Source organism: Condylostylus longicornis, unplaced genomic scaffold (genome assembly GCF_029603195.1).
Source record: "Condylostylus longicornis isolate FDR11 unplaced genomic scaffold, ASM2960319v2 ptg000004l, whole genome shotgun sequence".
Lineage (NCBI taxonomy): Eukaryota > Metazoa > Arthropoda > Insecta > Diptera > Dolichopodidae > Condylostylus > Condylostylus longicornis.
The window spans coordinates 19,928,256-19,943,522 of record NW_026577973.1 but is presented as its reverse complement, the minus strand read 5'-3'; the positions used below and the strand labels follow the sequence as shown (position 1 = coordinate 19,943,522).

Sequence of the window (15,267 nt, the reverse complement as noted above, 5' to 3'; positions counted from 1 at the left end):
TAATACAGAATATAGCAATTGAGACACATTTGGTGAAGCAAAAAATTCAATATTATGATTTTACTAGAAAATTTACTAATTATATTATTAAAAATTCTGAATTGAAGAATGTTTTCAAACTGTAATTAATGTCGAAGAGATTTAAAAGTATCCTGACTTCCAATTTTGAATAATTTTCTATATTACTGCACAATTCTACAAATTAGCACTTATAAATTTAATTATGTAGCAATACAGTATTACTTGCAATTTAGATATTAGGGATACTTGAAATTTCGAAACTAGATTGTATATTAGGAGAAATATTATAAATATATATATTTGTATATATGTATAATGTACACGATAATTACTAATTGCTGAGCTTCAAATAAACACAAATCAACAAACCATTTATATATGACGTATATAATTGGGAATCTAATGTAGATAAAAAAATTCATAACGAACATTTATCCATTTTTTGTTTTTTTTTTGACTTTTGCTTTTTGTTATTAATTAATTATAAAATTAAATTTTTAACTTTTTTTTTTTATTTTTAAAGTTTTGTTTAAATTTTTTTATATTATTTATTTTTGATACATTTCTAAATCAATGCATGCTACTCAATTAATTTTCAATGTATTTATATATCTATATATCTATATATATATATATGTATAATTATGTACATGTACATATGTACATATATATATATATATGTATATATATATAAATATACCAATTTATGAATTAATTTTTTATTTTTTTAATATTTTCATTTTTTCTTTATAAAAGCCTAAAAACAAATTTATTATTTCTTTAATATTTTGTTTTTTTAATTTTTTTTTATTTTGTTCATTCTAATTAAAATAATTATTATTAATTATCATTTTTAAATTTCCTTTTTTTCTTTTTTTTTTTTTTGTTTAAATATTTTATAAAAAATAAAAACGAAGAGTTCAGTTTAAATTTTATTTTTCTTTAAATCTTAAGATGTTCCATTGACAAGTTCTGGTTTTCTATTATCGTTATTAGTTGAATCAGATGGTTGATTTTTATTGCTCTTAGAACGACGAGGTTTTCTTTCTTTCAATGGAACACCATTAATAGGTGGCTGTTGTGGTTGTTGTTGCTGTTGTTGTGGCTGTTGTGGTTGTTGTGATTGCTGTATTTGTTCTTTTTGGATTTGATTTCTTTCATTACCGTTATCATTGCTACCGTTACCACCTGTGTTACCAGCACTACCGCCACCACCACCACTAACACTTGAATTTTTATTATTTTCTATTGGTTGTTGTTGATTTTGTTTTTCTAGATTTCTTTGCTTTATATTACTGTTAGCTAAAATTTCAACTTAATTTTAGAAAATAGTATACTTCATATTTTATTTTTTATTTTATTTTATTTATAAAATCTTACCATTCTGACCAGAATTTCTTTGCCTTCTACGTCTTCTACAACTAGCTCCTTCAGTAGACGAATGACTCTCAGCTTTAATTAAAAAAATTTATATATTTTAATTTTGTTCTAAATATATTTTGGTTATAAAAGGAAATATTACCCCTTTCAACGCTACTCATATCACGATTATCTTGATTATGATCATCATGATTATAAATCTCTTTTCCATTAGAATCAATCATACGTTCATTACGATCATTATTGCGACGTTCTGGTCTTCTACTACCACCACGTCTATCATTACCACCTCCACCACCACCACCGCGATAACTACCACTTCTTTCCGAATATCCTCTTGAATGATCCCCACGAGAATTGTAATCGTCTTCTTCATTATTATTATTATTGCGACGTGCTAAAGTATACACAAACAATTTAAAATATAAAATGAAAGAATCAAAGGAAAAAAGAAGATAAACTTAAATTATATTTTGTAAACAAAGAGAAAAGAGGAAACTAAAGTGAAACGAAGAATTTCGGTTTGGAATTTCGAAAATCAGAAAATTCGCTATTCACAAATGAATTTAATAATATATGTGCTCTTCATATTTCCAAAAGAAATAAAAATCTATTGATAGCTTCCCACTTGATTCATTTATATAAAATCACAATGTTTCTACAATGTTAGTTTAGCAAGACCAGCAACAAATGAAAAAAAATATGTACAAAATATTTGGGAAAAGAAAGGAGAAAAAAAAAGTTTCTAAGGTAAAATACTTGGGCCCTTTTTTTGACTTTTTGAATTTTAAAATTAAATTTAATTAGCGTTTTTTAATTAATTTTTTTTTGTTTTTTTTTAGAAAAAGTAACGATTACTACTTGTTTTTTAAGAGTAACAAAAATAAATTAGTCTTTGCTTTTTTTGCATAATTAATTATTTGTTTTGCAAAGGTTTGTCTAAAATAATAATAACATTTTATAAATTTAATTTTAATTTCATTATTTTTAAAAATAAACAATAAAAAAAAAAATTTTTTTTTTTTTAAAGTTTGAAATCTATCCGGAAACCATTTCGTAGTGTCCGGACAAAATGTTCAGCCCCGATTTCAAAAAAGAAAAAAACTTAAAAAAATATCTAAACGAAATTAATTATTAATTTAATTTCAATTGTCATTTTAGTTGTCATTCATTATTCTTAAAAAATAAGTAACAAATTGTAGTAAAGTTAAAAAGCAACTGATCGAAATTCTATTCAATACTAAGAATTTTTTCGATTCTCGTTTTATTTCCAAATTTTTTTTGTTTTTTTTTTTTTCTTGTTTTGTAAAAAAGGGCACAACATTTTGCCTGTTGTTAGACACTAGAAATGACACGATTTTAGTTAATTTTTTTTTATATAATTTTATTATTTTTTCAGATTTTTTTTTGTAAATATTTTTTTTTTTTTTTAAATATTTTCTTATTTACTTAGTTTTTTTTTTCTCATAATATATAATAATTAATATATAAAAAATTTTTAAAACAAAATAATTTACAGTGGTTTTATTTTTGAATTATTTTTATTAAAGTTGATTAAAATTAAATATTCGGAGAATATTCATTTCCACTTCCAAATTTCAATTATGTATTTTATTTTGTAAGCCATTTGGTTTATTAAATTAAATTTGTATTATAATATGCTTAGCTAATTAGTATGTCTATTTAAAAAAAACTTTATTAAGAATTAAGCATAAGTATTTTGTTCATAAATGCAAAATATTAATTTTTATTATTATTAACAAAAATTCGCAAAAACAAAAATGATAATTGATTTGTAATAAGTTGAAATTTTTTATTTTTGTTAATATATTAAAATATTTTGATTTCAAAATTGCAGAAATATGATATTAATATTTAATTCAGCAATTATAATTTATAAGCTGATCTGTGTACTAACAAAATATTAATGCAATTTTAAACTTAAGGATAATATAATTGTTATAGTCTTGAGGATTATTCTCTGATTCGAGAATTTATTTAACTTAGGGCCATGAAAAGTGATTACAAAGTAGTTAATAACTACAAAATAACAATAAATTTCAAATACCGAAAAATTAAATAAGTTGCCTACCTATACTAAATTTGGAAAATGGAAATGATTGTTTTGTATATTCTTTCATTGAATTTGAAAGTTCCGTCTGTTTTATTTTCATTAATGTACTGAATTCCGGTTTTTATAATCTTGTAATTTTGCATATAGTTTTTTACTCATCGTTTTCTTTTAATATTTAAATTGCTAAATAGAAATTTGATAAAGTTAAGTTTTTTTTTTGTTCTGTTTTCATAATCTAAAATTTGTTTTTTTTTTTCCTTTTTTTATAATTTTTAACTCAATTGATCCTCTATTTAAAAAAATTCTTTTGTATAATTTTATATTTAATTTCAGTGGTAAAATTTTAATAGTTACTTTTAATCTTTTACTCTTCTCTTATTTAGTTTTTTTTTTTGTTTTCTTCATATTCAAAAAAAAAAATATTTATTTTTTATTTTATTTTTGACTTTATGTTTAATGTTTTTTTTTGTTTTTTTTTTTGGATAACAATTAAAACTACTTTTAATTTTTGATTTTTTATTTATTTTCGCTAGCAAATTTTTATTTAAAAATACGTAATTGATAATTCAAATTTTAAAGACAATCATATTTATATTTTTTGTTTCAGTGCAAGCGTAAAATAAATAAATGTAAAATGTATACTTTTACTTTAAATATATGAAAAATTAACAGAAAAAAACAAAAAACAAAATGAAGTTGTTTAAATTTTATAAATTAGTTAAATTGTGTTTGCACCAATAAAAATTTTTTTATTAAAGGTTTTTCTTTTAATACCTAGTTTTGTTATATACAATATACTTATGTATTAATATATGTATATGTATATCGATGGATATAAAATTATAATAAACTTATTTTTGTATGTTATGTAAAAAGTGCATCTACAGTTCAAAGAAAAGTAAGAATTAAGTTAAGATATTACTTAGTTACTTAATTGATTATAATTACCAAACTAATGAATAAAACAAAAAAAACAAAAGAAAAATGCAAAATAAACTTAACAATTTTAATTATTCAAAAGAATTCCGCCTTTTCTTACTAAATGATTTTGTGATTGAATATTTTAAATGAAAGAAAAAAATTTACACGGTTCTAATAAAATAAATGTTGATTATTAGATATTCTATAGAAAATTTGTAATTGAAAATTTGGTTTTTGAATTTTTTTAAGAACTCATAGAAAAGTTAAAACTAAAGTTTTCCTTTCCAATTTTCATTTTTAAAAATTAAATTCATAATTTGCTATATTTGAATTTAATGAAATTTTTATGAATTGTAGTTAATTTTTAAAATTCTTTTATATCAATGTAAGCACTATTTTTAATTAAATTTCTTAAACTTTTGATATCTGAAATAATTAACAACAAATTTAATACTTTGGAAAAATATCTTGGAAGTATATTGGAATAACCCTGACATCAAAATTATCAATTCAGCAATATTGACAAATTGAATTCTGCATCTATACAGTATAACTATATACAATTTCGATCTCAGCGCAAGTTAATTTTGAATATATATTAAAATATATTAAATACTTTTTGAAGTTATTTTAAAATGCAAATAAAATTTATTTTTATATCATAATACAATTATTAAAATTTAATACTGACATTTAATAATTTCTATATAAAGAAAACGAAATAATTGCATTGATTACTTTAGTTGAGAGCCCTGTTTGATAAATTCATTTCTCATAATACTCCTAAATTTCATTTGCTTTATTTTAAACCTACATCAAATATTTAATATTAATTATTTTAATTTGTAATTTTGTTAGTAAAATAGAAAAAGAAAGAAAAATAGCAATTTTTTAGAGAGAAAATATTTTCATTCCATTTCATATTTAAAATATTTATAAGATTTCGTTATTAAAGATGGCTTTTTAATTTTGAATAATGGAGTGTTTTAGAAATTTTTCGTTAAAATCAAATTTCAATATTTAATCATTAAAAAAAAGGTTGTTTTCGACATTAAATGTTTTCTGTCATTTATGATGTTTTTTCTTTTTCGAATATTATCTACATACAATATAATTTAAGAAAGAATAATTTAAAATCTTTAAGTATATTAAAATTTAATATCTACTTTTCTTTATATTAAAGTACATAAGTCGTCATGCATGTTATCTTTCAGCTTTTTCTTTTGTTTTCATCAAAGGTATTAATATTAAATATCAAGTTATTACCAAAAAACAAAAAGTTAATTAAAAACTGTAATTAAATTAATTAAACAATATTTTTTAAGAGGATTTTTTTTTTTTTCGGTTTAAGTTATAATTAAATACATATTTAAACATATATCGTTTCTTTTTAAATCATTAACATTGTTAGAAAGATATTAATAAAGAAATTGTGTTAAATAAAAGGATTAATAAAAAATCAATTGAAAAAATCAACATAGTTCTCAAAAAATAGTAGTAATTTTAAAGTTAGTCTAAATAGTATAAATTTTATATATTCCCCAAAAAGTACAATTAAAATTTATTAAATTTTCTACTGTCTACAAAAATAATTGTTTATGCGTGAAATTTTATTGTTTTATTATAAGCAAGAAAATTTGTTTTATTTTTATTTCAAACTTTATTGTAATAGCAAAAATTTTATTAATTTCAATATAATATAGACAATATGTATATATTTTGTTTTGTTTCAGTGTCAGTTTAAAATTTTATAGTTTTTTTTCATAATAATCTAAGGCTAACTGAAAAATAAATCATATTAAATGATTCTTCATTCATGTCAATTAGAGTGTTGTGATTATTTACTAATTATTTTAATGTTTGGGTACTATTTATATGAATATTATAAACTCTATAGTTCTAGATCAAATTTAAGTTCTCTATATTTCTCTCTAGAATTGAAAATTTGATAGAAGTGTTTAATATATTTTTCTTTTCTTTTCATTAAAATAATAAAATGTATTTTGTTTGTTTTTATTTTTTAATTAAATTCTTTTGTCGATTTGGGTATCATATTCCAAAGCCGGGTCAGTCTTATTTTGCATTTATTTTTGAGTTAAGTTACTGCCATAATCACGTCCCCACTTTTTAAATTATTTTTGTTTTATTTTCCCTATAAATATTATTTTAAAGGAAGTTTGGTTCAATTTTAGGAAGTTTCAGTTTTTTCTTTTTTTTGATTTAGTTTCATTGTAGCAGATTATCGAAAAGTCGTTGGTCTCCTCTTTTATGATGGTTTAAACATCATAATTTTTAATTTAAATAATATAATTGTCATACAAAATTTTAATTATGTACTTAGAAAAATATTGCATAGGAAAATTTTGATATAATTTGGAAGCGTAACAAAATGTAATTCTGTTTTTTTTTTTTTGTTACAAACTGAAATTGTTGAAAATACTGCGACATTAAACGTAAAAGAGAAATGTAAATTAATAAATCTGCAGTAATCCTGACTTTATATTAAACTATTTAGAATTCATGGAAACTGGGGGACGCGATGTTCGTCTTTCAGTGTTAGTGTTATTATGATTTCTCTCATTATAGGATCCTCTATTGGATCGATTACTGGGTCTCCCACCTTGATTACTCCCTCCAGTATTTCCACTACCGTTACTATTGGTATTACCACCGCTTCCACCACTGGCACTATTACCTATTCCTAAATTGCCAATACTATTACCACCTCCACTATTATTGACACCATTTCTACTATTATATTTTCTCTGGGGAACATTTTCATTATGATTGTTATAATTATGCTCATTACTGCTGTTATTGTGCATATTATTATTACCCTGCGAATAGCGTTGGTTACCGCCACCACCTCCGCCGCCGCCACCACCACCACCTCGACCTCGTCCACGACCGCGTGGTCCGCCTCTACCAGAACGAACTGAATCCATGTCGCTACTATAACCTCTTTCTGACCTCCTCGAAACTGGGAAATTTTGTATTGAACCCATTGTTGACTCTTGGTAAGCTCTTAATTGCTGATCAATTTCTAATTTTTCTTGACGTAACTGTTCAACTTCCTGAAATATAAAATTTACATTTTTTATGTACATAAAATTATTGTTGGAATAGATATTCTTTAAAATTTGCTAGTCATTTTCTAAATACGAAAGGGTTTCGCTTTCAAAATGCAAAATTTAAATTGTTCACATAAAATATGTACATTTAACACAATAAAAGTCCATACGTATATAAATAATATGCATATATGTATATGTACATATATGTACATACTAAAAAACTGTTTATAAAATATCTTTTTGGAAAATCATCTGTTAAATGAATCAACGAAACAGCATAATTATTAATGAAATTTTTAATTTTTGTTTTTAAAGGAAAATAAAAGGATACGCTGATACACACACCGCTTGCTTAGAATTATAATTCTAATATTTACATCATATAGTGGTAAATTTTTAATGCCAATGAGCCTATAAGAAGCTGTAATAATCAAATCAATGAATAATCTTGTAATTTTCCGAATATTAAAATTTTTAGAAATAGCATCTGCTTTTTTAAAAAGAACCTTTTAACATTGACTAAATCAAACTTTGAATCATTCAAATTTTACAATCTTTACAATTTAAAAAGTTATAATTCTTTGTACACGATAAAAGAATGAAATATTTTTTCTGTGTAATATATGTAACACAATGGAATACCACAAAATGTGCCTTTAAAAATTATACGTTGAATACTAACATAGAACTACTTTATAATAAATTATTTCTAGTGGCATGTGTTTCAAATTTTACAAGTCGTTCATTATTGTTGATTTATTATCGAAGGAAATTTAAATTTTTGTGAAAAGGAAATAAAATTAAATCAGGAATTTTGAGAGAGGGAAATTTAAATTAAATGAGATTTTTTTATTCTTTTTTTGAAGGTGTACAAGAGTTTGAGAGTGTTTAATTTAAACTTTGAGTTCCTATATTTTAATTTTAAGATAAAAGGAAGAGGAATTGATTTTATGCTGTTCGCTTTATTGAAAGACGAAAATATTTTCCCTTCTTATTTTGCATTTAATAGTAATGTTAAATAAATTAAAAAAAAATTCATTTAACAAAATTAATCGTCCGAGGTGGCTTATCTTAAACCACAATCATTTAAAACAGTAGTTTCTCATTATAGAATTTTATAATTCTAAGCAAATATATAATATTATTTATCCTAATTTATAGAAAAAAATTTTTCGATTTTTTCTAACAGAAAACTTCAATTTTAAGGCAGAGAAATATAAAAAATAAAGTTTTCAATATATAAAATAAATAATTACGAAATAAAGTTTCTGCAGTGTTTTCTTCGACACGTTATAATTTTCTAACTATGCATTTTGAGTTCGAAATACCTATAGCTTAAGAAATCTATACTTATAATATTACTTACTTTTAAATGACGCAAATGATATTCTAGAAGTACTTTTGCATTTGAAATTGTTTCAACAGTTCCGATAAAAACAAATGGTACATGACCAGATTCGCGCGGTATGTTTTGATCTTGTTCATCATCACCAGCAATCTGAAAAAAATGGATATCCTATATTTCAATTCTTTTATTTTTTATTCTTTTTATACTTTGATTCTAAATACGCCACTTTTGTCAACTATTTCTTGTATAATTCTGCCATTTTTTCCAATAACTTTACCGACTAAATCTCTTGGTACTTGGAAAAATTCCTCCGCATATTCTAACATTGATCTGGCTTTTCTTACTGCTTCTTCTGTTTCGCCGGTTATTTTAAATGTACAAGATTTTTCCTCTAGTTCGATATTTGTAACACCTTCTAAGCTTCTAGCTTGCTGTATGTTAGTACCATGAGCTCCTATCGCGAGACCCATTAGATCTTCCCGTACTTTAAACTCATCCATAAAGCTATAATATTTTTAATTTTAAATATTGCCCAACATTCTTACATTTAAAAAGTATTTACCCTTGATTGTGGAGTTTTGTTGATTCTAATTGCCGCACAGCTTCCTCAGTCCTTCTCAAAAGCATTACCTAAGTTTTTAAACGTTAGTTTTAATAACTTTTTGAATTTATATTAAAAACGAATACCTTTTGAGCTAAATTCCTGAAATGCATATCCTGTAACATTTTTGCTCTTTTAGTTGTAATTTCGTGCTTCGATATGATGCTAAGAACGCCTCGTTCAGGTATGTAACGGCAGATTCCAGCCATTATTGACTTTTGAAAATCTTTATGCACTCCATCTTCTTTGGCCCTGCAGAACACAAAAAATATAATTTTTTTTTTTTCAAGAAAACAAAAAGATCAGGTTGTGCCATTAAAACTTACTCCTCTCGCAATTCTTCAGGAACAACAATTTCAAATTTATGAAAACTTTTTGTCGTTAATAATGGGTTATTGTTTTTATGTCTAACACGTTTAAGATCGACAATTTCCGTACAAGGATTCTCAAAACCGCAATAGCAAACAGCACAAATTTCATTTTTCAACATTTTTATAACTGCCGTCCACCAACCACAGGCCTCTCGACCGTTGGATCTCGAGTAAACTTCTACTTCCATACCCTCTTCAAAAGGTGGTCCATTTTCTGGTTCTGCTTCTGGCGGAAATCGGCATTGCGAAAATAAGTAATTTTCTTCGTTGCCATAACTGTTAATGAAAAAATATATATTAGAACACTGTACGTTTTATTTTTTTAATATTAAACTATTCAGGTATTGATTTACAACATTTTGACGGTTACATATAACATCTTTAGTTTTAATTTGAAAGAAGTTGTAGTATGCCTTCAATTTCTGATAAATTACTCAATTAAAATTCATTTTTACATTAGGCGACATTTTAAGAACTCCGTCATTTTTTATAATCACAAAACAAAAACGTATCTTAGAAGGGAAATTACTGAACTATTTCTAGAGAATTGCTGAAATCGCAAAAAAGCGTTTGTTTGAAGTTGTTTTGAAAAATATTAAACATACTTAGAAAAAATGGAAAATTTTGTTGTTGTTTATTTGCCTAAACGAAATTACATCATTGTAAATTACTTAATTTTTCTTTTTTTTCGAAAATGGATTTAATTTTAATATGTAAACAAAATTTTACTTTGGTAATTATATTATTTGAAATCTATGCAATAGGATGTAAAATAGTTCATTGATCTTTTGGCATATTTTTAAGAAAAAAAATTTACTTATTGTATTAAGAATAATTTTAACTTACTCATTATCAAGTACTACCACTAGACCATCTTCCACAACATCAGTAACAACTCCCTGAAACAAAAGAAGAAAAACGAATACATTAAGGAATATAGAGCTATTTTTTTTTATTAGTACCACATGTATTTTATGAATCAAAATTGAAATTTTTAATAGATTTAAATATAGATCAAATTTTTTTCTCTCCTAAATTTTTGTTGAGTATTCTTCCTTATCACACACGAGGCGTATTCTCACGCTCTGTCAAAACAGGGGTTATGGCGGCGTCCAAAAATATCCCCCCAGAATATATTCTCTATTAAATAGGTACGTATATAATGCAGGAAATTTCATTCTATACATTATAAAATTCAGCATTATAAAAAAAATATCTTCGTTCATTTCGTAGAAGAAAACTCAACATCATTATATATTAAAATTTCACAAAGTTAAACCAAATTTTATTGTATCAACTTAATTCAAAAAATAATTTTATTATGAATAATAAATTGCAAACCTTATAAAAAGATCTATTGTCCCGACAAACTTCTACAGTCAAGTCATCAGCCATTTTTTTTCTTTCTTCGGCAGATTTTTATAATTTTATAATTCTCCTAATTGAAATAAAGATGTTATTGCGATGCCCCAACTGGAATCGCTCCCAACAGAGAAAATCAGTTTTTTATTTATTTTATTATATTACACAAGTATTTTATTTAAATATTTTAATTTCCTTATTTAATTTGCTTCTAAAAAATTCGCGTGTGAAAATCTTCGATTGTTTTATTTCGATATTTTTATAACTCGATTTATCGACAATTAAAATATATTTTATTCACTTTATCTTATGAATAATATAACCGGCAATTATCTATCTTACTTTTTTACTTAACCCAATAACCAATTTTTACACATATGTCAATTGGGAATCCATTCAGATTCCAGAACCTTCCATAAATTCCTAATTATCTATTTTGAATTCTCATTTTGACTAAAGTAACGAAAATATTAAAAATTATTTTTAAATTTGAATACATATTGCTGTTTTACAAATAATAAGAAACTTATAAAATTTATTTTTAACATTTTGTTTTATTAATTTATTATAGTTATAATTAGAATTTTGTAATTTATCGTTGCAAATTGCTTGAGAGCTAAAAATATTAAAATTGTTGAAAACACTATTGTGAATTTAACGTCAACACAAAAGATATTAGTAGCGGTTCTTTATCTAGTAAATCCGTTACTTTTTTAATATTAGCTTATTCTGTTACTTTTAAACATTTCAAATTTATCAGTAGTTATCACTTTTGGTAGTGTAAATTTATAAAGACATATGTACTAACGTAATAGTTTCTTATTAAACATATATTATTCACATAACTACCATGAGTAAAAAAATTCAACATGAGTAAAAAAATTGCATGATATGTAATTGCTCCTCAACATCTTATTATAAATGATTTATGTAACAAGGACATTGTTCATTTTATGAAATAGCCGTAATATTAGGAATAACCAATAACTGTTTTAACAAATTCGTTTTAAATAAAGATTTTATATAAAAATATCAAAATGTTTGAATTTAATTTGAAGATAGTAAATATCCAATAATCATAGGCAAGCTTATTTCCATTATAGGTATAAAAAAATTAATTTTTCCCTTCTAAATAAAGATAAAAATGGTAATTTCAGGTAGATTTCTAAAAATTTCATTTTCGAAATTCAGGTAACTATGTTTAAAATGTTCATTTGTAGAAAAATTTGATACCCTTAATTTTAGGTAAATTTTTGTTTCTAAAATTAAAAACATCATTCATTCAATATTTTCTACCTGTGGTCATAATATATAAAACGGAAAAAAAAAAATGCCAGGCAGGTCTTTGATTTATTAAATGGCATATTTTCTTCGCTGTAAAATTTGTGATTTCATAGAAACTTATAGGCTTAAATAATGAAACGTTTTTTGAATCGTTCTTCTATTAAATTTAGGAGAAATCTTGAGGGAATTATTTTCGAAAAATTTACAATTTTATTTTAATTATTGTTATTAATAGATAGTACGCATAAAGTTTGAACTGTATTGCTAACTAACTTTATTTAAGAATAAGGGAAAAATTTACTTATGAGGACAATAACCACCATATTTTTGATGTTATAGAAGTTCATCAGATACGAATAGTAGGAAGAAACAGAGATACGAAAATGACTTTGCAAATAACTGTGAAATGAGGTATAAGAAATTGAGACACCCTTAATTAAGTATTTGACTATTGAATTGAAAAATTTTAGTCTTAACTAATTTGAGGCATGTGAGGAGAAGAGTCTATGTGTTTGTAGAAATATATAAACATAGAAAAAAAAATATTACAGTGAACTTGGAATATACGCAAAAATTTAATCAGCTAATGTCAATTAATGCAAGCAATATTTATTATAAATAATTTTAAATTAGAAAAATCATACGATACATGAGTTTTCATAATTTATTCCGCAGTTGGTATGAGAATGTCAAAACAATGAAAATTTTGTACTACCATTCATCCGATAGACCCGAAAAATTGGGAAGTCAAAAACTTGCTGATTCAAAAGTTTATGCCTTGATTACTGAACTAGAAAATCGAAAAATATACTGCTTATAATTGAAAAGGTTTCGTTAAAATCTACAACTATTTTTCTTGCAGATTTATAGAAATTAACTTTGGAAATTTTGAAATTAAAAAAAAAACCATGTTGAATATAGCTCTGTACAATAATATAGATATTGTGTAACTGATATTTACATGAACAACGTAGAAAAATGTGGGAGGTAAATAAAAAATAAAAAATCTGAGAAGTTTGTTAAAGCTCTGGAATAAACGAATAAAAAAAAAATAACCGATTTTAAAACCGCGGGCATCCTCCTTTCCTTTGTTACTGATATTTACATTTGCTTTATTTTGTATTTCCATCATATTGCCTCTTTATTTTGGGAACCAAAATATTATACAAATTTAGTTAGTTTTATAAACAACTATAATATATATAAGTATTTAAGTGAGCATACATTTGTTGTTTGTTTTTGGACTTGTTTGTTTTTGGTATTCTTCTAGACCTAATATTATTCTATTTATATATTTTTACATAATTTTTGTTGTGTTCAAATTCCTAAATATTCGCATATAGTATTGTCTATTTATCGCAATATCGAAGTATTCCATATATACCGTGCAACAAAAGTCGAAAAGACTCATGTAAAATGGTTTTTATGAAAGTCGTTGTTTACAAATTATTCAACATGAAAAAAACCGAGCTAATTCAACGTAATCGAAAACCTAGTCTGGTTTATAACCAGATATGTGTAAAAAATTATCTACCGTTTTTCTTATATCTAATGAGAGACAATAACATTCTGTTAACAAATAAATAATTTTTCCAATGTACCTTTTTTTATAAGTATTTTAAAATAAATCAAAAAGGAAAAGAGTTTGCTTTAATTTGAGAGAACACTTTATTTGTTTTAATATACATTTCCTGAGCTACATATTATGCACACCCGTACTTTGTCGAACCGGTGTCTTTTCTAAATGACTTTGAAAGAGATTATTACAAATAAAAATATTGCTTAAAACATAAGTACATGAGATAAGTCTAATGAACAGAAATTCACAAAAGATCGCAGCACAACAAAGATAACTGATTGACTTGACTTGGGATTATATTTCACTTAATTTTCATGATTAAAAAATATGAAACAATATTTAAAATTTTCAAAATCTACAATATTCTCTAAATTTTTTTTCCACATTGTTCGGAATTTTATTCAATATTGCTGGTCTAACATCTTAAAAAAATTCCAAAACATATTGTTTTTTTTTTTTAATTTATTTAAAAACTTATATAATTAGCTTCCTCCCATAATTTTTTTTCTTTCAGAACCTGTCTTATATTTTTGTTAAAAATTTTGAGTTATAACGTATGCTACGTTATAACTAATAGACACATACAGCAATTTAGCACTAATTTTTCCTCTAAAAATGAAATAATCGAATACAGTTAAAAAAAAGCAATTCAAAAAATATGATTTTTTTATAATAATATAAAAATATGCAAATTTTATGTATTCTTATTTCCTATCGGATCTTCTATCCTCTATTTTTATCTGTTATTATACGTAATATGTGTGTGCTGGTATATGTATCTGTACTATATATTATATTTTAATTTACATAAAAAATCAAATAATAAACGTGTAGGTAAGCACATTTAAATATTTTTAAATTTTCATTTCTATATGTTACACTTTTTATTTTGAATTTCTGATAAACACTATGGTAGCCACCTATCTATAATAAAATATAATAAAATACTCAGTTCAAAATATATTAAAAAACATCATCTACAATCTCTTAAATATTCTCTATAATATTCTATATTTACATACAATTTAAATATGTACCTATCAAAATATTATAACAATATTATAAAAAATCATCTACACATATGTATGAATGTATTTCTGATAGTATATACACATAAAATAGTAAATATACATGTACATAATATATTTTGTTAAAATTGTTGCTACTGTTAAACATTGAATTTAAAAAAAATACAAATAATACAAAAACTAAGTAAAAAATAAAAATTAAAATAAAAATGAAAAGCGAACAA

General features: G+C 23.7%; 1 protein-coding gene across 1 annotated transcript; it reads right to left on the bottom strand.

The window, feature by feature from the left end:
- Positions 1-736: 736 nt before the first annotated feature.
- On the bottom strand, positions 737-11,392 carry LOC129610323 (fragile X messenger ribonucleoprotein 1 homolog). Its single transcript, XM_055522865.1, has 11 exons — positions 11,132-11,392; positions 10,637-10,689; positions 9,746-10,066; positions 9,506-9,671; positions 9,381-9,448; positions 9,025-9,322; positions 8,837-8,968; positions 7,233-7,470; positions 1,544-1,798; positions 1,402-1,473; positions 737-1,323 (listed from the first exon to the last, which is right to left on the bottom strand). Exons 1-11 carry the CDS (start codon positions 11,183-11,185, stop codon positions 971-973), a joined length of 2,010 nt encoding a protein of 669 aa, XP_055378840.1. The 5' UTR covers positions 11,186-11,392; the 3' UTR covers positions 737-970.
- Positions 11,393-15,267: the final 3,875 nt, after the last annotated feature.

Coding starts and splice junctions, on each gene's coding strand:
- LOC129610323 (XM_055522865.1), bottom strand. CDS start 11,185: ATGGCTGATGACTTGACTGTAGAAGTTTGTCGGGACAATAGATCTTTT. Junction 10,690..11,131: donor ACAATAGATCTTTTTATAAG/GTTTGCAATTTA, acceptor CTTTTGTTTCAG/GGAGTTGTTACTGATGTTGT. Junction 1,799..7,232: donor TAACCAACGCTATTCGCAGG/GTAATAATAATA, acceptor TGTATACTTTAG/CACGTCGCAATAATAATAAT.